This window comes from Xiphophorus couchianus, chromosome 20, assembly GCF_001444195.1.
Source record: "Xiphophorus couchianus chromosome 20, X_couchianus-1.0, whole genome shotgun sequence".
NCBI classification, from domain to species: domain Eukaryota; kingdom Metazoa; phylum Chordata; class Actinopteri; order Cyprinodontiformes; family Poeciliidae; genus Xiphophorus; species Xiphophorus couchianus.
Genome location: NC_040247.1, coordinates 1,367,547 through 1,390,602, shown reverse-complemented (window position 1 = coordinate 1,390,602; position 23,056 = coordinate 1,367,547). Strand labels below are relative to the sequence as shown.

At 35.8% G+C, this 23,056-nt stretch overlaps 1 protein-coding gene across 8 annotated transcripts in view; it reads right to left on the bottom strand.

Annotated features, from left to right (window-relative positions):
• Window positions 1-20,591, bottom strand: part of chd6 (chromodomain helicase DNA binding protein 6) — a 68,233-nt gene extending 47,642 nt beyond the window's left edge. For 3 of the 8 annotated variants that reach the window (XM_028003144.1, XM_028003152.1, XM_028003149.1), the window contains exons 1-2: window positions 19,125-19,707; window positions 11,274-11,323 (exon numbers count right to left, since the gene is read on the bottom strand). In XM_028003144.1, coding sequence (XP_027858945.1) covers window positions 11,274-11,303 — 30 coding nt within the window. In that variant the 5' untranslated portion in view covers window positions 11,304-11,323; window positions 19,125-19,707. Of the gene's footprint in view, window positions 1-11,273; window positions 11,324-14,702; window positions 14,806-18,027; window positions 18,241-19,124; window positions 19,709-19,735 lie in introns of those variants that run through there. The other 5 variants (XM_028003145.1, XM_028003150.1, XM_028003146.1 and 2 more) reach the window with 5 other exon arrangements.
• Window positions 20,592-23,056: the final 2,465 nt, after the last annotated feature.

Here is a 23,056-nt window from a genome sequence, read left to right as displayed (position 1 = left end):
GCTGCATTGTCTCAGTTTTCTGCATAAACGCTTGCAGTCATAAATATTCATGACCGGTAGGCGGACCTCAAGGTCAGTGCAGCATGTGGGCAAAAATCCATTTGGATCAAACATGCAGAGAAGCCTCAATAAACAGCAGATAGATGATTTCAAAGAGCTCAGATGTGCAACCACTGAGGCAGCAGCACTAAGAAAAAAACTGATGTTTTGAATCAACCACAGAGTCTGTTTGTATTATTACAGTTTGATTCATTTCAGTCGGCTACAGACATTTAAAACTTTTATAATGCCACTTTGAAGGAACGTAAGACAGAAAAAACTATAAATATAAGGGATTTCATTTAAAGTAAATATTTAAATTTCCTTTGGTATCAATATAGAGTCTTAATTGAATTTTGGGGTAACAAGTTTGCTGCACTGAAAGTAAAGGGGCTGAATAATATTGCACACCCCACTTTGCAGTTTTTAATTTGTTAAAAAAGTTTAAAATATCCAATAAATTTTGTTCCACCTCACGATTGTGTCCCACTTGTTGTTGATTCTTCACAAAATAATTAAAATTTTAGATCTTTGTGTTTGAAGCCTGAAAAGCGGCAAAAGGGTGAAAAGTTCAAGCTGGCCGAATACTTTCGCAAGGCGCCGTATGTCTCTCTGAACCCATGTAGCACCTAGCTTACAGTTTTGGGGGGGGTTGTGCCTAGCATCGTACAATTTAGCAGCAGAAATGAGCCGTTGGCAAAAACGAACGTCGGCCATCCAACTTGCAAAATTTTTTCACTCAAAATAGACATAAAAAGCTAGCTAGCTAGCTAGCAAGGTATATCGACTGCTATTTAGCGATAGCCGCAACCACTTCAAATCACAGAATGCAATAAAGATGATTAAATTGTTGCGATATGACAAAATTTAAGGTCAACTTTCATTTTTAAATGAATTTAAGACATTTAAGACCTTAATTTATCTAGCGATGAACTCTGATCTGAACCTTTAGAGTCACATAACGATGGTTACAAAATCAGCCTTCTGTCATCTGGAGAACATTTCCAGGATTAAAGAACTAATGTCTCAGCAAGTTCCAGAGTAACTCATCCAGCGTTTATTTTTGCATTCTGCATGAGAACCAGAACCAACGACGGAGACGCAGCATTCAGCTTCTATGCACCACAAATCTGGAACAAACTCCGTGGAAACGCAAAACAGTCAAAAATCTAAACTAAAAAAACATTAGAGTTGCTTTTGATTAATGATAACTGAAACATTGACCAACATATTGATGAATATTTGCTTGATGATTTGACAAAATGTAATATTTATTGCTTGTTTAATAATTGGTTACTTTGTGATGTTTTTATGATGTAAAGCACTTTGAACCGCGATCCTGCTGAAAATGTGCTATATTAATAAAGTTAACTTATTTTAGAGACACAAATTGTCTTTATTCAGTCACAGAGACTCGTTCAAACCAGATAGCGTCAGCAGAAATCAGACGAGAAATGGTTAAGAAATAAAAAACTTAATTTTGCAAAAAAGTTCAGACTTTCACAACAATGCGAAAAGGAATAATTAAATCATTTGTTAGGGTTAACTAACATACAGTGAGGTTTACTGAAAATAAAACATATTTAATTTCTCCATTCATTATGAGTTGCTTATACAACAGATACTTTCTTCACATATAGCAACTTTATTTATCTGTGAAGAATAAACTATCCACTGAAAATAGCTTTTAAAAAAAAGGATTATTTCACATCATGTTGAGCAGATAATTTGCACCGCGATGATGATGCTCACTTTGTCAGGTATAAAAAAATTTGAGCTGCAGATGATTAACTCTGTGTTTAATAGCTGTTAAAACCTGCACACATACACACACACACACACACAGAGTACCAAGCATCAGATGGTGAGCATGAGAGATAGGACTTTATAACCGTCTCCTCGATCTCGTGACTGCTCTCTGAAAATCCCAGGACGCGTTTGTGACGAAACAGGGGAGAAAAACAGCTGCACAAAGTGAAGCCAGCTTTGCATATTTCCATCACCTCTACATATTTGGCTTCAGAGACGCTTCTTGTGGGTGTAAATTACTTATTTTTAAGTTTATTTGAACCATAAACAGGAATTTAAATTAGTCAGGAACCACCAAGTTTCCGAAACGCCACATTTTCACGGTCAGAGGAAGCAAACATTGAGTTATTTGGTGAAGAATATTGGAGAAGGCTATTATACCTAAAGGCACTGAACCAACCATCCAGCATGGTGGTGGCAGCATCATGCTGTGGGTCTGAAATGATTGCATAAAACAAAGAATACATTTTGTATTCTTCAACGTCCCTTCAGATCAACCAGATCAGGGGGTCCTAAGTGTGGAATGTTTTTTTTGGCACCTGAATATGTGTCAGAAATTATTTAAAAAAAATTAAAAATAAAAATAAAAAGATGGTCAAAGTCAAGATGACTGTTTTTTTTTTTTTATTAGGGCAGCAGCCATTTTGATGTGGATCTTTAAAGAGATGCAGATTTCATAAAATAAAAAATAAAATCACAATAAACTTATATATTTTATATAAAATATGAACTTATATACAATTATAATATTTGCCTTTTTATTTCCATAAATGTTTTGTGCCAACAGTCGTTTAAATTTGCCAGTTTTGGTGCCCAGGACTAAACGTTTGGACACCACTGAACTACATGATTGAAACTTGGACAAAACTGAAAGGATCTCCTGTAGCAGTCTGTATTACAGCGATTCTGAAAAAGGCTCTGACTGAAGACACCGTCTCATTTTCATAGTTTCAGCAACAACTCTTAAAACAAAACCAGCTAAAAAAATTCATCTTTGAAATTAAAGTTTTCAGCTTTAATTTTTCAGTTAAAGCTGAAGATATTTTTTTTTCACATATTTGTTTGTTATGAGACAGATAAACTGTGAAAAGATTCATCAGTAGTATTGCTGCCTGAAGAAATGAACCACAACCAACCAAAAGCAGCCAATCAGAGGTAGAGGGAGGGTCTTAGCACTGTCTATCACCTCATGTACACGCTGCTAAATGTGCAGCAAGTACATGACAACTTACAGTTACAGAAAAACCATTTATTGGTGGCTATGCTAATTAACCTTAGCTTTCACTACAGGTTATGCTAGCTGCATCATAGCAGAGAGCAAAATGGAGAGAAGCGCCACTTGGGTGATTGACAGCGCTAAGACCTGTCTCTTAGTTGTGATTGGTTGTTTTCAGTTAGCAGAGGAGATTTATTCATAGATTATCTGTGTCATATGCTGTCAACAGTTTTTACAGTGTAAACTGTAAAAAAAAAAAGTTTCAACATGTAAATCTTTTTTATATATATATAAAACTTAAATGCTGCAGCTACTTTTCCCAAAAATCCAAATATTTTTCCAAAGTTATTGCAACAAGTAGAATCAACACTAGAAATAATAATTTCCTAATAAAAACCTTTAAAATTTGTGAAATACTTTTAAATTTTAGTTCAATGTGAAATAGAAACAAAGAAAAAAATCCCCAAAGCGAATCAATTGGGTCAGATTGTGTTCTGTTTGCTGTTTGTGCGCTGCGTCCATCTGCATGAAGTGAGAGGCGGCTCTTTGTCCGTATGTTTTCTGCTCCAGTGTCACCAGCACAAGCTGTGGCACATTTCTGCGCTTGGCAAAAGAGGAGAATCTGCACTGAACACGAGCCAGAAGCGGCTCGTTTCTCTGATTATGAGGAATATTCAATCAGAAACTTCTGAACATGGCTGACAAGTTTTAAAAAAAACCTGTATCCTGAAGGGATTCGAGAAGGTTTTCATCATCATGGAAGCTTTTTAAAACTATTTCTGTAATATAATGTGGATTTACTTATTCGTGGATTTTTCTGTGGAATGCAAGTTACAATTTTTCACAACAAAATCAGCCTGTTCGCTGATTTATTCTTAGATTAGATCTAAAAAATGCAGCTTGGGAAGCTAAAATATGGCGCAATGCTAACTGAGATGCTGTTGGACCCACTGATTTGAATCCCCAAGAGTAAAGCAGATTGTAGATCAGATGTGTCCAAAGTGTGGTCCAGGGACCGTTTCTGGTCCTTGAAATGATTTTGTTGTGGTCACAAATCAAGAATGGTAAAAATTTGGCCAAGAAAACAGAAAGCAATTCATTTTTATTCTGCTTTAAATAAAAATAATTCAATTGTCATACGAGTTTATCTTAAAGTACTTTGGTACCAAACTGTGATGTTAGGAAGGAGCAGGACTTTTCTCAAGGTCAAAAAATGTGACAAAAAAAGCACCCCATATTGAAAAGTTAAGAAAATACCCCAGTAATATAGATAAATAATTTTCAACTAAATTAATTAATTGATAATTAAAGCAAAATTTCTTTAATTATCAATAGTCTGGTTGATAATCATCCGATGTAGCAGCTGGATGATTGACGAACGGCTGCATTTATGCAGAAAGTGAGACTGCCTGGTGTCGTGAGACCCATGCAGATGCACAAACAGACGTTCACACAAGTATCATAAATCATCACACACACACACACACACACACACACACACACACACAAGCTTGTAAAGGCAGCCACGTGTCAAACTGTTCAACCCAAAGTTGAACCATTGTACCAGCAGCCAGTTCATAACCAATCAAAACATAAATACGTATAAAAAACAACAAAAATACGAAAATCTGAAAATGAGTTAGACTTTCAAAAATATTTTTTAAAATCTCTTGCATTTCATCAAGGCCAACAATTTAAAAAAAGCAACAACATGACGTGGTAATGAGGCAACATGAACAGGAACGCAGGCACACACACGGCGAGCTGCGCCGCCTCATCGTCAGTCCGTTTGAGGAGCGGGTATCAAGGCTGTTGCCATGGAAACTGGCTCCCAGTGCCAGTGCTGCTGCTGCTGTTGGGATACGGGACAAGTCAGACGTAAACACGCGGTCACCACGGTAACCCGTTCGATGCCATCTACGTGAACCGACTCCCTCTTTTGTTCACCTCTGATGTGAAACTGGATGTCAGAAGCTTCACGTGATTTTTTTTTCTGTCGATTATTAAACCATTATTTATAAAAACTTACTTCAGAGAGATATTAACAGGTAAGTTTAGTTTATATTAGAACACAATAGAAACATCCTTTATTGTCCTGCAGAGGAGAAATTCAGATGTCACAGCAGAAAGTTAAGGTAACAGAAAATATAAAAATATGAACAACAGACTGCAAGGTACAGAGAAATTATAAAAAAATAAAATAATTAAAAGCAATGTGCAGCTGAGGTGCTTCAGTTAGGGAAGAAAAATGAACAATATGTTCATATATATATATATACAGTATATATGTACAGTACAGACTAAAAGTTTGGACACACCTTCTAATTCAATGGGTTTTCTTTATTTTATATACTATTTATATGGTAAGAAATCCCACTTATTAACCTGACAGGGCAGGTTGACCTATGAAGTGAAAACCATTTCAGGTTTCTACCTCTTGAAGCTCATCAAGAAAATGCAGAGTGTGTGCAAAGCAGTAATCACAGCAAAAGGTTGCTACTTTGAAGAAACTAGAATATAAGGGGTATTTTCAGTTGTTTTACACTTTTTTGTTTAGTGCATATTTCCACATGTTATTCATAGTTTTGATGCCTTCAGTGTGAATCTACAATGTCAATAGTCATGAAAATAAAGGAAACTCATTGAATTAAAAGGTGTGTCCAAACTTTTGGTCTGTACTGTGTATATATATATATATATATATATATATATATATATATATATATATAAATAAAGCACAGCTGAAACAATTAATCGGTTTAATCGTGATTAATCGTTTATTTATTTATGAATTGTTCAGAACGGATTTCACCAAGAAAACGACCAAATCACAGAGTAAGAGTCCGACTCAACTCTAATCCAGACACAACAGGTCAGACCTGGTGACCAAATTTAAACCAGAGTCAAAGACACAAGAGGAAAAACATGATGCTATTTACTCTGTAAATTACAAATGACATTTTATATATTAGAAAAAAAAAAAAAAAGAATAAATTTCCACTGAAAAACTCTAGATTCAAAAGTAAAAAAATTCTGGCAAATTTTTGAGTTCCCAACTCAGGATTTTCAGAATTTTTTTCTCACAAATGTTTGACTTTTGAAACTCTGAATTTCCATGATTTTTCAACAAAATCTCTTAGATTAATCTCAAAATTTCTTAGTTTCCTCCCTGGTAATTTAACTTTTCAAACTCAAATATTCTTGTATTTTGTTTTAGAAAATTTCTGGCTTTAATCTCAAAGTAGTTTTTTCTAGAAAATGTTCAGCTTTTGAAATTCAGGATATTTCCATGTTTTTCTAGAAAAATTCTGAGATTAGCCTCAAAATTTTATTCCATCCTAGAAAATTTTCAACTTTTCAAGCTCAGACATTTCCAAGCTTTCCTACAAAATTTTCTGACACTAATCTCATATTTCTAGTTTTTTCTCTAGTACGTTTTCACACATTTTTTTTAGAACATTTCTAACAATCTCAAATTTTGATTTGTTTTTCTAGCAAATTTTCAAGTTTTCAAGCTCAGAAATTTCAAACAAATTTTCTAGAAAATTAATCTAAAAATTGTTTTTTGGTAGAAACTGCCTCCTGTCTTCTACCTACAGTGGCTCTAATGCATCATTGTAAATCTTACAGAAATCCACATTTTAAGCTTTGATCGGAACTGTTGATTTGAAATTCTTGTTATTTTTTGGTTTTTTACCCAGGTTTCAGAGTCAAACATCCACACAGGCTGCGGTGATGAGCTGCAGCGTTGGGCCTGATAGTCGGGAGAAGTCGAGCAAACACGACCGAGAGGGGCTGCCCGCAATCACATCGGCTATGAATCAATAATCCTGCCTCACAAAGCACCAAACACACACACACACACGGTCCGTCTCTCCTTCACAAATATAGACCATGAACACTGCAGTTCCATCGATGCTGAAACCTCCTTTCACAGTCACTACAGAAAGCTGAATTAATGAATTACTGAATTAATTTGTGAACGCAGGAAACACGTCTGACCTCCTTCTGACTGAAATGTGAACGCCAAGCGGACCAGAAACCGTACCAAAAGTAGGAAGTAGACTACAGCGCAGGGTATTCTGGGTAAATACAACCAAAACAAATGCGCTAGGCTAGCGCTAGCCTAGCGCTGGCAGGATAAACGGCTTTTGGTTTTTAGCCACAGATAAAAGAAAAACTTACAAAATCTAACGCTACTCCATTTTTTTTTCCATTTCTTGAAGAAGGAAATTGTGCTTAGTGTCTTCCTGGAAGACAGGTTTTTGTGTTGTTTCCTTCAGTGTAGCGCCCCCACAGGTGAGGAGGGGAACCGGTTGCTCAAAGGGTTTGGTTGACTCAGTGTGAAAGAAAACCACAGCAGCTGAAAATGCAACAAATGTTGCAGTTTTGATCCCCAGTTGAACCGAGTCTCTCGGACTATCAGAAGCTTAAACCTGGAAGCCCGTATTTACCATCACTGTTACTGGTGTATAAAAAAACTTAGAATAATTAAAATAAACAATGTAGATCAAAAACTGGAAAAGAATTTTACGTGTTAGCTGTGCTAAAAGAAAGGCATGTGGTTTTTGACTGAATACATTTATTCTCAGTATAACAGCAGCAGTTGAGTCACTTTCTTTCAAAATGCCATTTTCAGCCAAGTTTAACGAAATAGACAGAAAAGTAAGTTTTCAGTGAATGCTGATTATTTTCTTTGGATAAACGTGTTTCTGCTTAGCTTGGTAATAAAAAGACGAATACTTTGGGATGTACTTAACATTTTCTACTTAAAGAAAATTATGTTCTAAATAAAAAATCTCCATCTGCATTGTGCTGGACAGGTAAACTTTGCATCATTCTTGAACTGCCGTTCAGTGTTAAAGTGCTGCCAATTAGCTGTTGCACTATGACGCAAACATGGGACTGCTGTTTTGTTCAGTCTGTGGATGTGTGTCTGTCCCTACCAAATAAACTCAAATAAATTAACATCAGTCCAAGGGCCACAAATGAACTCAATACTTAAAGAATACAATAAAGAATATAAACTCTAACTGCCAGTGGCTTCAAACAAAATGTTTAGCAAAGCAACAGCTGAATCCAGCGGCTTCAGTTAGAACAAAAAGATCTGCTGCGTTTCTGATAGAAAGGAGCCACAAAAACAACATTAATTTTGTTTGTTTTAAGCGGCGGCCATCTCTGCACGTTTCCACGCTCAGATCGCACAAAACCGCTCCGTTTGAAGACGCTGCAGGTAGATAAACAACCGAACAAACGGTGCAAACAAAACGAGACGTCAGCTGAAGTCAGATTTGCACTGTAAAAACTCAACAGTGCTGGACACAGAGGTTCACGAGAAACAAAAACAAATCAATCCGTCTGTTTTCAACTAATCAAAGAATGAAAAAGTTTTGGGGGTTTTTGCCAAAAACTGTTATCTGTTGAATCTGTTAGAAAAAGAACAAAAAAGGTTTTGTTTTTCACATTTTAAATTTCAGTTTAAGGATCAAAAATAAGAATTGAAAACTCTGAGTTTGATTTTAATATTATCTGCTCAGATCTTTGTGACCCAGAAATTATTCTACAAACTGAAGATTAACTGAAAATCCTGTAAACAAGAAGTGGGCAATATGAATGTTTAATTTTATCCCAACAAATCACAATAAAAATGATTTAAAAAACATTTCTTAATTTTTTTGGTGCCCCTTTATATTAAAATGGCTAAAAAGCAGTTCACAGATGTTATTAACTCCACTCTAAGCACATTATAACTCATTAATAACTGTTTATTATGCATTAATTAGGGGAGACAAGGAAACAAAATCTGCCTGTTCCTTACCGAATATTGAAACAAGTCTGTTCACCTATATATTTGATCTAAAGTTGTTATTGATTTATTAACTTGTAAGCACAATAAGCATTCATAAATGTAATTTTTTAGCATATAGTCTCATTCTCTCCTTTAATTAATGCATAATAAACAATTATTCATGCTATATTAAGTATTTATAGATGAATGGATGACATATCTATAAACTATTTATTAGGGGAACCTTTTTGTAAAGTGGCACCGTGTTTGTTTTAGCTAACTGTGAATGTCTGTGAATCCATGGCACAAAAACTGCTTTTGGAAAATATTCCCATTTGAAATAAGTTTCTTCAGAATGCCATTACTTAAAAAAGTGTGATTTATACCACTAAACTGCACACAGTAAATGCATTTAATTCTTTTCTAATTTACTATTAGTTAATAATAATGGAGAAAATTGTAAAAAATAAATAAATTAAAAAAATACAATAATACCGTTTCTTTTTTTTAAAAAAAATCAACTGAAATTTATTGAGACCATGACAAATCAAAACTTATATCTTTTCACAATACAATAAATGCCCAACTATTCAGGAGGGAGAAATTTTCAAAAGCAGCTTAAATAATCTTTATTAAGTGATATTACTGCCAAAATGTAGTTTTATATATGTTGATACCAAATTCTGCATGCATTTAAAGGTAATGTTTGCAAAACAAACTAAAATCTTAATACAAATTTCCTTCTTATATGAATCCAACCAAAGCGTCACCAGATAACTCACACTTTGCATGCAGAACAGATTCAACATCTTAAAATATTAAAGTCAGATTCGGTTCTCCAGCCCATTTTTCAATTTCTAATTTTTGATCTGAGAATAAAACTGAAAATGTAAAGAAAACTTTTTCACGTAATTTTGTAGCTGATTCAAAAGCCAAACAAATCAAACGATCACTTTTTCATTTTTTGATTTTTGGTTATCAACTGAAAGTAGAAATAAATTTTTCAGACAGAACTTTTACAGATTTTGAAGGTTCCCAAAACGCCTAATAATGCAGATTAGTTAGGAAATGATTGCTATGAGTCATCTGGTAAATTTCATCCACTTATGCCTCCAACAATACAACATTGGTTGAAGCAAACCTTTATCAGAAATACCAAAATACAACTTATTTAGTGATTAATGTGCAACATCACACATAGAAATCAGTTTTAAACACTTCAAAATGCTAAATTAGTGAATATTACCAGGTTTAGTTTTCATATGGTGCTGTAGGTCAGATGCAATAAAAATCCAGATAAATATGTTGGTTGTCCTGTTCAACAATAAATACAATCAATCAGTAAATGACACTAAATCAATCAAAAGCAATTCATGTATGTAGTCCATATTTAATCCACTTAAATGAGTAAATAAATAAACATATTTAATGTAAACAAACATTGTTATGATTATTCTTTTTTGTTGAAACTCTTCCGCTAATAGTGAAGCTAAGTGTGCTAACATTAGCACACTTAGCTTCCACTAAAAGAACTTTTTCCAAATTAATTCTAAATGATAATTTAATTTACTAATTTAAATTTTCCAGTTGAATGAAGTTCGACATCTGTGTTGACGTTTTGGTAATTAATCATTGATAATTCTTTATGTAGTTAGATGTTCATAGTTATGCTCTTATTTTGAAGTCTGTTTACACAGTTCTACTTCCTCCATTAAAGTTCTTTTTTCTCCCAAATAGTTTATTTCAAACAAGATATTAACATAAATATAATATTTAAAAGCATTAGAGAATGTGTAAATTATAATGTTAATGTATGATTTTGAATTGAAGTTAATGCTTTAGCATTAGCTTCTGCTAACTATTGTGCCAGCTCAGTGTTTTAACTACAACTAACTTTGTAGCTAATCTTATAAATTATCATTTGTTTTCTTACTTTTTAATACATTTTGTTTCTCTGTAGTAGTGCATAAGCCTGAGCTGCAACTTCTTCGAATGTCTTAAAATAATTGTGAGTAAATAAAATAATAACCTGGTGGGTAAAAGCATTAAATAAAGAATAGTATGAGTGTGCTGGCTAAAAAAACAGAAGCGTCATCTCCAGAAAACCCACTAAAACCTCTGACTCATCTTTCAGCTCAGCCTGACTCATAATTATAAACAAGCATCATCCAAAGCAGAGCAAAATATCAAAATATTTTTTTTTAAAAAAACAGTGAATCTAATGGATCCAAACAACGCCAAGCTGAAAACATCCCTCAGATGATTTCCCATAATCCTCTTTAGGAATTAGTTAGGAAAACTCACACAGCAGTAATCCAGGTTTAACTGAGTGTTAAACTGGATTAAACAGAATATGTGTGAGATTTACCTGATCATTCATATCAATCTGGAGGTTAAATTCAGTAAAGTGGAAGTACAAACCTGCTGCTTGACCTTCTTGAGGATTTTCATCTTCTATCCGTTCACAGCATCTGTCAACAGAAATAAATAAATCTGATTATTAAACATTAAGAAACCATATGAGAGGGAGAAATAAAGCAAACCTGGGTTAAATTAATTTTAAAACAACAAAAGTTTAGAAATGTGAAATAAACCTGAGTACAAAATACTATAAAATATTAATTTTGCATAGTTGGTCCCCTTTAAATCCACTTTTAAATCTTTATTGTTGAAAACTGAGCTCCTGATTGGTTTGTAATCTGCTCCATTGCTCAGCCCAGTGGTGCCCAAAGATTTTCTGGGCCTCCTATGGATTACAATAAAATCCCCCCAAAAAAGAAAAACAAAATCAACTGGTCCCACATGGTTCAACCAGACATAAACCTTTACACATATTTTGTTTTCAAACTCCCCTGAAGTTTATTTCACACTTCAGGTTGCAACAAAACAAACTGCAAACCATCTTTACAGTGAAACACTTTTGTGTAACTGTGTTTGTGGCACACTTGATGTGATAGGCGTGTGCATCAGACATTTATAGAAATACGGAACAAATGGGTTCAATATGGAACGCAACATTTAACAGCCAAATACGGGACCAGTCTGTACTTTACGGGAAGGATGGCAACCCTAGTTCCAGAGTGTAATGGTTCTAAAACGTACCGGTGTCCGTTGTCTTGTAAACAGAATAAATGGACATTTTCTGTCAGAGAATCCTTTGCTCATGCAGAGTATGAAACAAAACATATCTGCTTCCTACAATCCACAGAAAAAAAAACTACCGACAATACTGGTGTTAAGACGATTTGCGTTTCCCCATCAGATACGGTTCCCCAGCGTCTCCTCTCCGCTCCGCACAATTACAAACTAAAACATTTCTGAAGAAATTTAAACCAGGCCTGCCAAAGTGTGACCGCCGGTTGGAACCCAGCATTCTGATGCTAAAACTTAGCATCAATGCTAAAGAAAGCTACAACCTAGTTAATAGCATTTGGAGTATCAATATTTTGTTGACCAACATGAACTCAATCCATTCAGTGTTCAAACATTAGTGTATATGCTAAAGTTATCCAAAATGTTAATATTAGCCTAAACCAGGCATGTCCAAAGTCTGGCCCGGGGGCCAATCACGGCCCGCGGCCAGATTTCATACGGCCCGCAGCTTCGGTCTTATAATGTATTATTTATGGCCCGCCTGCACTGTGAAACAGAATAAATAAATCATAAAACTTGAAACTGTAATTCCTCCTTTCACCAAATGGTGGCAGCACCACTTTAATACTATCAGTCTGCCTCCGTGCAGCGAACCGCTCTCCACTCATTTCTGCCATGGCCACTGCAAAGAAAACGAGGAAAGTTTACAGTGAGGGCCGCCGCCTTCAAGAGAGATGAGAATTACAATACTTCTTTTCTGAAAATCAAGGCAATTGTGCTTGTCTAATTTGTAATGAGACGGTTGCCTTGTTTAAGGATTTTGACGTAAAGAGACACTACCAGACTAAACATGCTAACACATACAACAAGCTAACAGGAAGTGACCGTGCTGAAAAACTGAAGCAGCTCCAAGTTGCACTGGCATCACAACAGCGATTTCTTTGGGCCTGAGTCAAAAGAAAATACCACCAAAGCAGCTACGAAGTTAATGTTAATAGCTAAACATGGCAAACCTTTTACTGAAGATACATTTATCAAAACTGTGTTATGAAAATGGTGGAGAACATTTTGCCCTGAGAAGAAGCAAGAATTTGAGAAAAATGTTTGCCTGGCAGTAACAGTGTGGCACTGAGAGTTGAGGACATGAAACTGAGTATTTTGAACGGTAACGTCTGTCACTATCAGCAGTGAAGAGCCAAAAGAACATTTATGCACCTGGATTTATGGCACTTATTTTTATTAAACTCTTGAGTAAGATTTGGTTATGAACCTGTAGATGTGATACAAACTATTACTTTCTGAAAGATATTGTAAATGACGAGCAAAATTCACTTGTTTTAAAATTTAATAATAACAGACAATTTTGTATTACTTATAACTCCTGTTTAAAATGTTCCTGAGGCAAAGATATTTTTAAACTCATGTAAATTTAAGGTATTTTATACAGTTTGTTCAATGTTATCTGACTCTCCAGATATGAAAGAAAAGCAGAATTTGGGTTTTTAGAGTTATTCTCATTTGCCTGAGTGGCTTATATTTGGTTATTTTGTCATTTGAAAAATAAAGATAATTGTGACAATGAAAATTGTTTTATAACAGTGTGTATTTGCATGAAACTTTTGTAGTTAAAAAATGTCCGAACAAACTATTGGCCCCCGGGCATCTTGACTTTATCAAATCTGGCCCTCTTTGCTAAAAGTTTGGACACCCCTGGCCTAAACGCTATCAGTGACATGTGGGGTATCACTAGCATGACTTGCTCCATTCAGTATACTAAACATAGCTAATAAATAAAAGGCTAAACTGCCTATTTAATGGAAAAGGCAGTGCTGCCACTAGTTGCTGCTAATGCTTGGCTGCTCAGGCCTAATAAAGAAAGATTTTTTATGCACTTTTCCTTTGAGTTTGGTAAAAATCTGATAAATATTAGAGACACGTGTGATGCAGAAACAGAGAACATCTGCTAACCCTTACCCTTTCTGTTGAAAACTGTTCTCACATCAATGAACTCAGAACTTTTTAAAAACATGATTACATTTATAAGCTTGATTTAAACAAAGTCTACACTACAAGTTTCCAAATTCCATATTAAATCAGTCTTATTAAAAATGCTAAAGTATTTATTGTGATTTGTTTTCTGATTGGTGTAGAAATGGGATCCCTAAATTAGATCCATTTGGGGGAAAAAAGCCTGGTTCAAAAAGAGGCCTACATGTTTATGTGTTCAACACTTGAGCAACAGGAACTGGATTTGGGTCACTCTTTCTTTCTTAAAAAGCATTTGCTGCATTAAGTGTAAGCATTTGTGATCGTAGTTTTCTTAAAATTAACAATACATGGTTATATTTACCATTAAAGAGAAAACAGAAAAGGTGGGTAATGAAAGAAAAATACTTTATGTTCCATTTCAGGACAATTTTAATTTTTCTTTAAGGTTGTTTTCCCACCTGGTATATTCTGATTGATTCAGGTCTAAATTGGAAACATTTGTTACATTTCCAGCTGCTGTGAAAACCAGTCAAACCAGCCAAACCTTTGGAAAACCTGTTCCCCTCCTGGCCTTTGGAGGCGCTGCACCAAGAACCATTAAAGGAACTAACACAAAAAACCTGTGAAGAAGACGACGAGCGCAACTGTCTTCTTTACAAAATGTAAACAAAAATGGAGTGGCATCAGAGTTTAGCAGTTGCAGGATTTCTCTTAAGTCTCTGGTAAAAGCTATTGCTAGCCTAGCGCGTTTGTTTTGGTTATATTTACCCAGAATGCCCTGTGTTGTAGTCCACTTCCTGCTTTTGGAGCGATCTGGAGTTCACATATCCATTCAAACGGTACGAGAGTTCACTTTAATCAAAAAGAGACTGAAGTTTTTAGGTGAACCAGAATTCGATTATGCATTCACACTTCCTCAAGCAAACCAACCTTTGACTAGGCCAGAGGTCTGCAACCTTTAAAGTCAAAAAAGCCGGTTTTACCCTCAATCCAGCTAAATAAAACTAATTTAGAGCCAAAAATGTTAAACATTTTGTGAAAACACTGCTTATAATTTTTTTAAACGTCTATTAGGGGTAGGCGATATGGAATTTGAATTTTATCCCTATATTTTGTATTACTACTGTGATAACAAAAAACTATTTAGGGAACTGCATGTCGCAGCATTCATAGTGCCACAAATGTAAAAGCTGCCCTTGAAAAACATTCCTATTTAAAATAAGTTTCTTCAGGACACCGAAAGAAGTGTGATTTGTATCACTAAACTGCACATAAATACTTAATTTAATTCTATTTTCAAGTGTCACACTGCCGGATAGGACAAGTATTAAAAATAGTAATAATGATATTTTTGAATTTACTGATATTCATTGATGCTCTCGTGGAAAAAAAACTGGAGAGAAAATAGTAAAAATAACATTTTAATACGTTTTTTGAATATTATATGAAATTTATTGTGACTTTAATTAAAATTCTTAACATAAGGAATTTTTCCACTATAAATGATAAACGATTAAAACATTTTTTTAACACCCACCTTTAATGTCAAGTAAAGAAAATTTGTTCATTTTATTTATGTTTTTAGATTTTAAACTAGAGAAAAACAACTTATTTGCAATCAAGTGTATAGATATATTTCCTTCTATGTTATATTATATTTGGGGAAAATATTCTCTATTTTATTTCCTCTAAAGTTAATACAAATAATTATATTAATAATTAATAGAAATAATTATATTCAAAATGTTTGTGATTTTTATAAAAGTGATTGTGAAAACACACAGTTTCCAACCTAAAGACAGTAAATAAACAAATAAATAAACATTACTGTTTCAGCTCATGAGGGAAAATCTGTTGGAAGGACAACTGTTACTCATGCACTCCACAAACTGTGAACGATTTGCATGATTAAAAACAACTGTCTGCCACACGCCTCAAGTTTTCCACCACTCAGAAGTAGTGGCGGAAAACGCCCTGAACATGCCATGCTAACTGCAAGAAAAAAACAAAAGGGTGATGGAAGCACCATGCTGTGGGGACGACCTTCAGTCTTCAGCAGTCTTCTGCTCCTCTTTTGACATCTTTTCTGCATTTGTTATGATGTGTAACCGTGGAAACAATGTATTTTTTTACAGCGAATTAGCATCTCATTAGCTCAAATTACACCTAAGCTAACAATCCCAGAGGAGTTGGAAAAAGACGCTTCATGGATGCAGAGCAGAGAAACATCATCTCCCCGACTCCAACACCTTTTTCTACCCAAACGGACAGAAAAGATGTCAAAAGAGGAGCAGCAAAAGCAAATGAAATTGATTAGCAGCTGGTGGTTTCATCCACAACAGGTTACTGTCATTCAGCAACCATCTTAAGTCAGAAACCTCTTTAGATTCGCTGCAAGACTGACTGCTACTGGAGATCCTTCCTGACCACAGCATCACCATCCACAACAACTGTTTCAGGACACAAGTTACGGCAACATCCAAGGCTTGGCAACGTAACAAATGTTATAAATGACGATAAACTGTCCCAGAAGTTATTACGATAAACGATAATATTGTTGTTTTGAGAAGCATAATAACAGCAATGACATTATAATGCAAAAACACATTCTAAAAGATAAATAAAATTTAAATTCTAATGTACATTTTACATTGGAACTGGAAGACATAAGTATACAAAATAAACAATAATAATTTAAGACCAAAACAATATAATGGAGACTTTTGTCATCCAGTTTCTAGTAGAAAGAGACAAAAACGATTACTCATGTAAATGTAAATTATTGAATTTATTTTAATTTATCATGTGATTAATTGTTTTATTGCTTATTGTGACAGAACTGGTTAGAAGCCATGAAGGATACAGCTAGCATGTGGAAGAATGGAGAATCCTTCTGTAATTTTGTTGGATTAAAAACAGACAATATCTAGAAATTATGATACAAGATATCGGCATCAACATCGGTATAGGCCGATTTCCAACATTTATTTCCATCTTCTTGCTGTTTGTTTCTGGAGGTGGAGCAGGGAAGTTGCCATTTGTCATGTGACAGCGGTAGTAATGCAGCAAAGGATTGTGGGTAGTTTAACTGAAAAACCGGAGAAGTGAGCGGTGCAGACATTTTTTTTCCAAGTTGTCAAAAGGTTAGCAAAATATAAGTAATATAGGTAAATATCAGTTATGAGTAGGTCTGGGCAATAAATCAATAATAATATGTATCGCAATGCATGATAAATAGCAACGGGCTCTTTGCACCTGCCGCGATGACGTCACAACCGCATGCGCAAATGCGGCTCTTTTTTTCCGCTTTGAGTTACCATGACAGCTAGAAAAGACAAAGTCTTATTTCAGACGCAAATAAAACAATACTATGAACATTATTGTCTTCCTAATATAAAGGGCTTTTAAGTTTTCATGAATTTCCAAGCGATCCTGAATTAAGAAGACGGTGGCTTGTAAATATTTGTGCTACCAGTTAAAGCTAACGCAGCACAGCAAAGTTTACAGCCTTCACTTCACTCCGGATCAACTTCTTCAGCCTAAAGCAGAAGGTAAAGGAGCCTCCTGTGTTATTTCCATGGAATCACTTCTGTATTCAGCCTGAAAGAGTTTATGGGAACCAGAGAGCAGACCAGAACCAGACAGCCGAGCTACTGACCCGCCTGAACACACTGCTGGAAACACCGTCCTGCTTCACAAGAAACATGCTAAACTAATAAAGCGAAATAACACGGAGACCTTAAGGAACACGGCCATATGTTTCTAAAAGCAACAACTGAACCTGAACCGTCAGCTGAACTAGAACTTCAACACCAGAGCTGCTCTACTGTTAAGCTATGGGCTTGTTGTTCCTCAGGCTGCAGAAGCAAAAAGCCTGAACCGTAAAATCCCCGTTACTTGGTCTCTGACACTAACGACAATAAACCACCTAATATACTTGAACACAAGGTAAAAACATTGTCCGTTAGAATGGATGAAAAATGTTTAGATACTTAAATAGCACATTTTTATAAGAAAAATGTCAGAGAATATTTCCTACTAACATAAGCTAAAGCTAATGTTAGCCACAAAGTTTAAAGGAAGTAAAACTCACCTTCGTATCTGTGAATAACGAGGCGAACATCTTAAAACCTTTCTCCAGCTTATTGTTGGGGCTTCGGATCGATGTTCATCATTAACTGTTACCTTGGACAAGCCCTGCAGACACCCAGTGTGAAAGGCCATTTTCAATAGACTGGAAACCGAGCCGCTTTGCCCAGAACGCTGAAGCTGAGGTGCAAAGAGCCCATAGATAAAATATTCAATATTCACTTAACTCTGATCCAGAGCCGCACAGCATTCTGGGAAATGTAGGCAAAGGAAAGACTAGCTGCTCAACTTCTCACTAGCTAAGCTGGTTTAGTGGCATCAACTCACTCACTCTTTGGTTACCTAGCAACAACCTGTTGAGTAACTTGCTCAGCAGCATTTAAGATATTTAAAACCTCAAAACTAATCAGTAATTATTGATATCCACTGATACAAAATGTTTATATTGTGATACATTTTTCCAGCAATATCATCCATTACGGTAATACAAATATCGGCCCAAATTTTCAAATAGAAAACAAGCTTTTTTCTCTGTTTATGCATAATAGGAAATAAAAATGGCAAACTGGATGAGTCTAGTAGCACGTAACATAACATAAATATGCCTGCATGCATTCAGACGGGAGTGAGGTGTGTTAGCATTCAGCTGCCATCCTTTGTCTCCAACACCTGGTCAGGTGTGCGTGAGCTCTCCCGCACACCTGGCTGCTGTAAAGAGTCAGGAGGCTAAGAGGCTAATAAGAGCCTAGCCGTCCTCAAACCTCTTTTTAATGAAGGCTAGCAGCTGCGGGGGCTAACGCGGCTAGCTGCCACAAGTTGGGAGAGCTGGCTAAGGATGGGAAGAGAAGTTGGCGGTGAGGAGAACCGAAAACCGGGAGGGAGAAGCAGCGGATAAAACCGGGAGGAAGGAGAAACGGAGACCGAGAGTCCTGTTTGGTGTTAGCCCCCGCAGCTAGCTCAGAGCTAGCTTCTGTAATGTCACTGCATCGCTGCTGTAAATACATCCAAACAGCCGCCTGTCTCCTTTACACGTGTGGACAGCCGCTAAAAACTCCGTCTTCCCGGGGAGAGAAAAGCCTCTCCCCACGGCGGACAGCTCACCTGCTCCGGACTCCCGGCCGCAGTCTCACCCCGGCGAGCCCGAGAAGCGGAGAAAAAGAGGCGCTTTTTTTATTTCCAAGGACACAAAATCGCCATGACAGTTTAGAAAAATGCATAAAAAATTAGCACGCAACGGAGAGGGAGGGAGGGAGAGAGGGATGGGGAGGGAGGGAGAAAAGAGGAGTGGAATATCTATTTAATCCACATAAAGCTTCCAGCAGCCCGCACCGCGTTCAGCCTGGATGCGGGACTCCAGCTCCCGTCTGCACCCGCAAACATCATCGCCCCGCATCCCCAACTTAGAGGACGATTCTTACCTAAAATGGCCTCTGCAGCAGCCAAAACACAAACAGCCTTTTTTTAAATTTCACTGGGAAGTTTGGCTGCTGCAGCCAGCCTAACCTCGGCTCTCCGGATCTCACATTTTCCATTGGCTGCAGCCTTTAGCGCAGCTGGCTTCCCGCATGTTTCCATTGGTCCCGCAGCTGTCACGCAAAGCAACCGAGCCGGGTTTGTCTGAGAGCTATCGCGGCACCCCCGGGCTGTTTCTTTTTTCCTTTTTTCACCTTCTCACTGAATCGCATTGCTGTGTGTCTGGGTTTTGTTCTTACCGCAGAGCTGCGGGAGGATCCAGTCCGCTTCCCACCGCAGGATCCGGCGTTCCCCCCTCTAATGCAACAAAGCCGAGGGGTTTGCATTTCTCCGCCGCTGCCTGCTGCATCCACCAATCATGTCGCTTTTTGCTGCTCCATCACTGCCGGGTCTGAATGGCGGAAGGAAAGAAAAGCAAAGCGGCATTCCAGGTTCCGCTTCCCGGATGCTCAGCCTGGCTGCGGGGCTGGAAGCCGCTGGAAGCTCCGGCTGACGGTCACTGTAGGTAGGAGAAATGGAGCTCAGTTTAGATTAGGGTCAGACATTTTCTAGAAAAAAAGTTGGAGTTTCTCTGAGCTCAAGAAGATGTAAATGCGCAAGAAAAAAAACTTTGTAATTTTGAGGTTAAATTCAGAAATTTCAACTTGGAAATTTCTGAACTATGACAGTTGAACACGTTTGAGAAAAAACTGAAGGTTTAAGATTAATCTAAAAAAAACAAGAATATCAGCAGAGCTGAAAAAGTTGTACATTTGTTAAAAAACAAAATTCTGAAATGTTTAGAGTAACGAGTCTCAGAAATATTTCAGAAAAAACTTTGAGATTCTTTGAGTTCAAATAGTTTGCAAGAAAAACCATTCAAATTTTGAGATTTCTCTTAGAAAGTTTCTAGCGAAATGTTGGAGATTCTTACGAGTTCAGAAAGATGTACATTTCCATGCTTATAATAATTTAGTGCTTATTTCACAAAATTAATGAATCTCAAATTTTCTAGAAAAATCTTGGACATTTCTGAGCCCCAAAAGTCATAAATTTGCAAAGAAAATCAACATTTTGAGCTCGATCTCAAAAACTTGGACATTCTTTGAATTAAAAAAATTGTACATTTGTGAGAAGAAAAAAATTTTTTTTCTGATTACTCTTTTTCTTTAAGTTTCTGAGTTCAAAAATTGTAAATGTGATTAATCTTGAAAATTTTCCAGAAAAACCCAAGGAAATTCTCAACACTAGAAGTTGAAATTTGCAAGGAAAAAAAAAAAGATTTACATCTTTTAAATTTTTCGGTTGTCAAAAATTTTTACCTTTGAAACTCAGACATTTTCTAGGTTTTTCAGGAAGATTTTTGAGAATTACTAATTATTTCTGGAAAACGTATAACATTTTGAGCTGAGAGAATCTCCCAATTAATTTTTTTTGTAGAAACATTTTTTTAGCTCAATCTAAAAATTTCTGAATTTTTTTGGCAAAAAATAGATTTTTTCCTCCCGTCTTATAACTACGATGGCCCTATTGCCACTTTTCAAGGGAAATTTTAAGTTTTTTTTCTACCTACAATGTGCCGTCTGTGTGCCTGATTACAGGAAAACATTTCTTTGTCTCTCAGTTTCACCTGCAGAGCAAATATTCTCCAACCAGTTCCTGTCATTAAAAACATAAAAATCAGCCCTCATGCATTGGTTTTGCATTTTTACATTTCTTGACAGAAAAACAAACAAATTCTAAGTGTCAAAGTTGGATTTCTATGACCAACCCTTGTATCAAAATCTAACATGGCTGCCACGTATCATCTGATATTGATCATGTGTCTGTTGTTATTGATTTATTGCCCAGCCCCAAAGTTAATCAAATGTTTGCTCTGTCCATGAATCTCAAGACGCTCCGGACCTCTGAATTTTATTATTTCATTTTAATTTTTAGGTCTTTTAGACCTTAGACAGGAGAATTAAGACATTTCTTTCAATGGGACACTGTTTTTCCAATCCAATTTTATTTATAAAGCACTTTAAAAAACATAGAAAAATAAGAATAAAATACAACATTTGATCAAAAAGACAAACAGCTAAAATTACAATTGCAAATATTAAGAACAATTAACTGAGAATGACATGATAATGAATTCAACAACTCACATGGCATCATGTTTTTGTTGAAAGTGACAAAAAAGCACATAGTTGCAACAAAAAATATTTTTTCAACTGTTGATGTTAAAAATATAATCTTTCTATTTTAAGATGTTGCTTATTCATGAACTGCACCTCAAACCAACAGTTATATTGGTGCAACTAGAATTAATCCCAAATTACCTTGGTAACAAGAGGCTAACATGCTTCTATTCCCAACCTGAATTAATCTGAAAGTTTGTGGACTTTGTTTAGAAAACGAGTTCAGTAGACCAACAGTTAGCAACATTTAGATGTAAAATTAGCTAAAATGCACAACATTAATAAGTTAAAATCATAAAGAAAACGTGACAAATTACCACACGAAACCCTGTATGTGATTACATTTGTCTGAAATAGACGCTAAAATGTGATACTTCTAAAGAAAACAGAGCTGATCCTAATGCGTATACTGCAGTTGAACATGGCAACAGAAAAAAAGCTGTCGGTTACAGGCGGTTGCTATGGTAACCACCGATGTAACTTAATTCAGCAATAAATGTGTAGAGAAAACAATTTCTCGACTAAACAAAAGAAACAACTTTTAGTATTGCTCGACCTTCTCTATCAGTAACATCTACTGAGAATTTCAGTCACATTCTTAATTTTTTATGTGATTTTTACTTAACCTTGCTGTTTTTCTCACTTATAGTTTCAGTTATATTTACTTAAAGGGGCAGTTACTCATTTTCCAGGCAAATAATCAAGTAACTATGTTACATTCAGTTATTATAAAGATGCTTTATATATGACTTCCTAATTTAATGCCTTGAAATTGGGCCTCTGTCTCTTTAAAAGCTCCTGCTCTTTCTGAAGCTCCGCCTTCAGGAACTCATCCCAACATGGCTGATCTATTAACCCTTTAACAACATTTTTACCAGCGTTTCACTAAGAAGCAGCTCCTATAATGAGCTCAGCAGTTTGCTAATTGCTGCTGGCTAGTCTGAAGGAGCTCTGTGGTGGAGGAGCTGCTCTTCGAAGGCGGGGCTACGTCCACTCAGGCGTTTTACCCTTGATGGTTGCCATGAAGATTAAGAATTTCTCAAACATGCATAAAAGAATCAAAGCAACAACAGATAATTTTTTGATGAAGGAATAACATTGTAACAGTTTTACATGATACTTCCTCTTTAATTTCTTTTGTTAATGTACTAGTTACAATTATTCATATTAACTAATTTTTTTAGTTGTAGTTATGCAATTGATGAAGTACATTTAAGATATTTCACTGGTTTTTGACTGCACCAAAATGTTTATTTTTATTTTTAGAGTGGTTTACTATTATTACTATTCTGCATTTGCTTTATTTTCTTGCTTTTCTGTGCAATGTTAGTAAACATGCTTTTTATCATTTTAAATAACTACATGCTCCAGCTGAATCAGTGTTAGTATTTTTTTTTC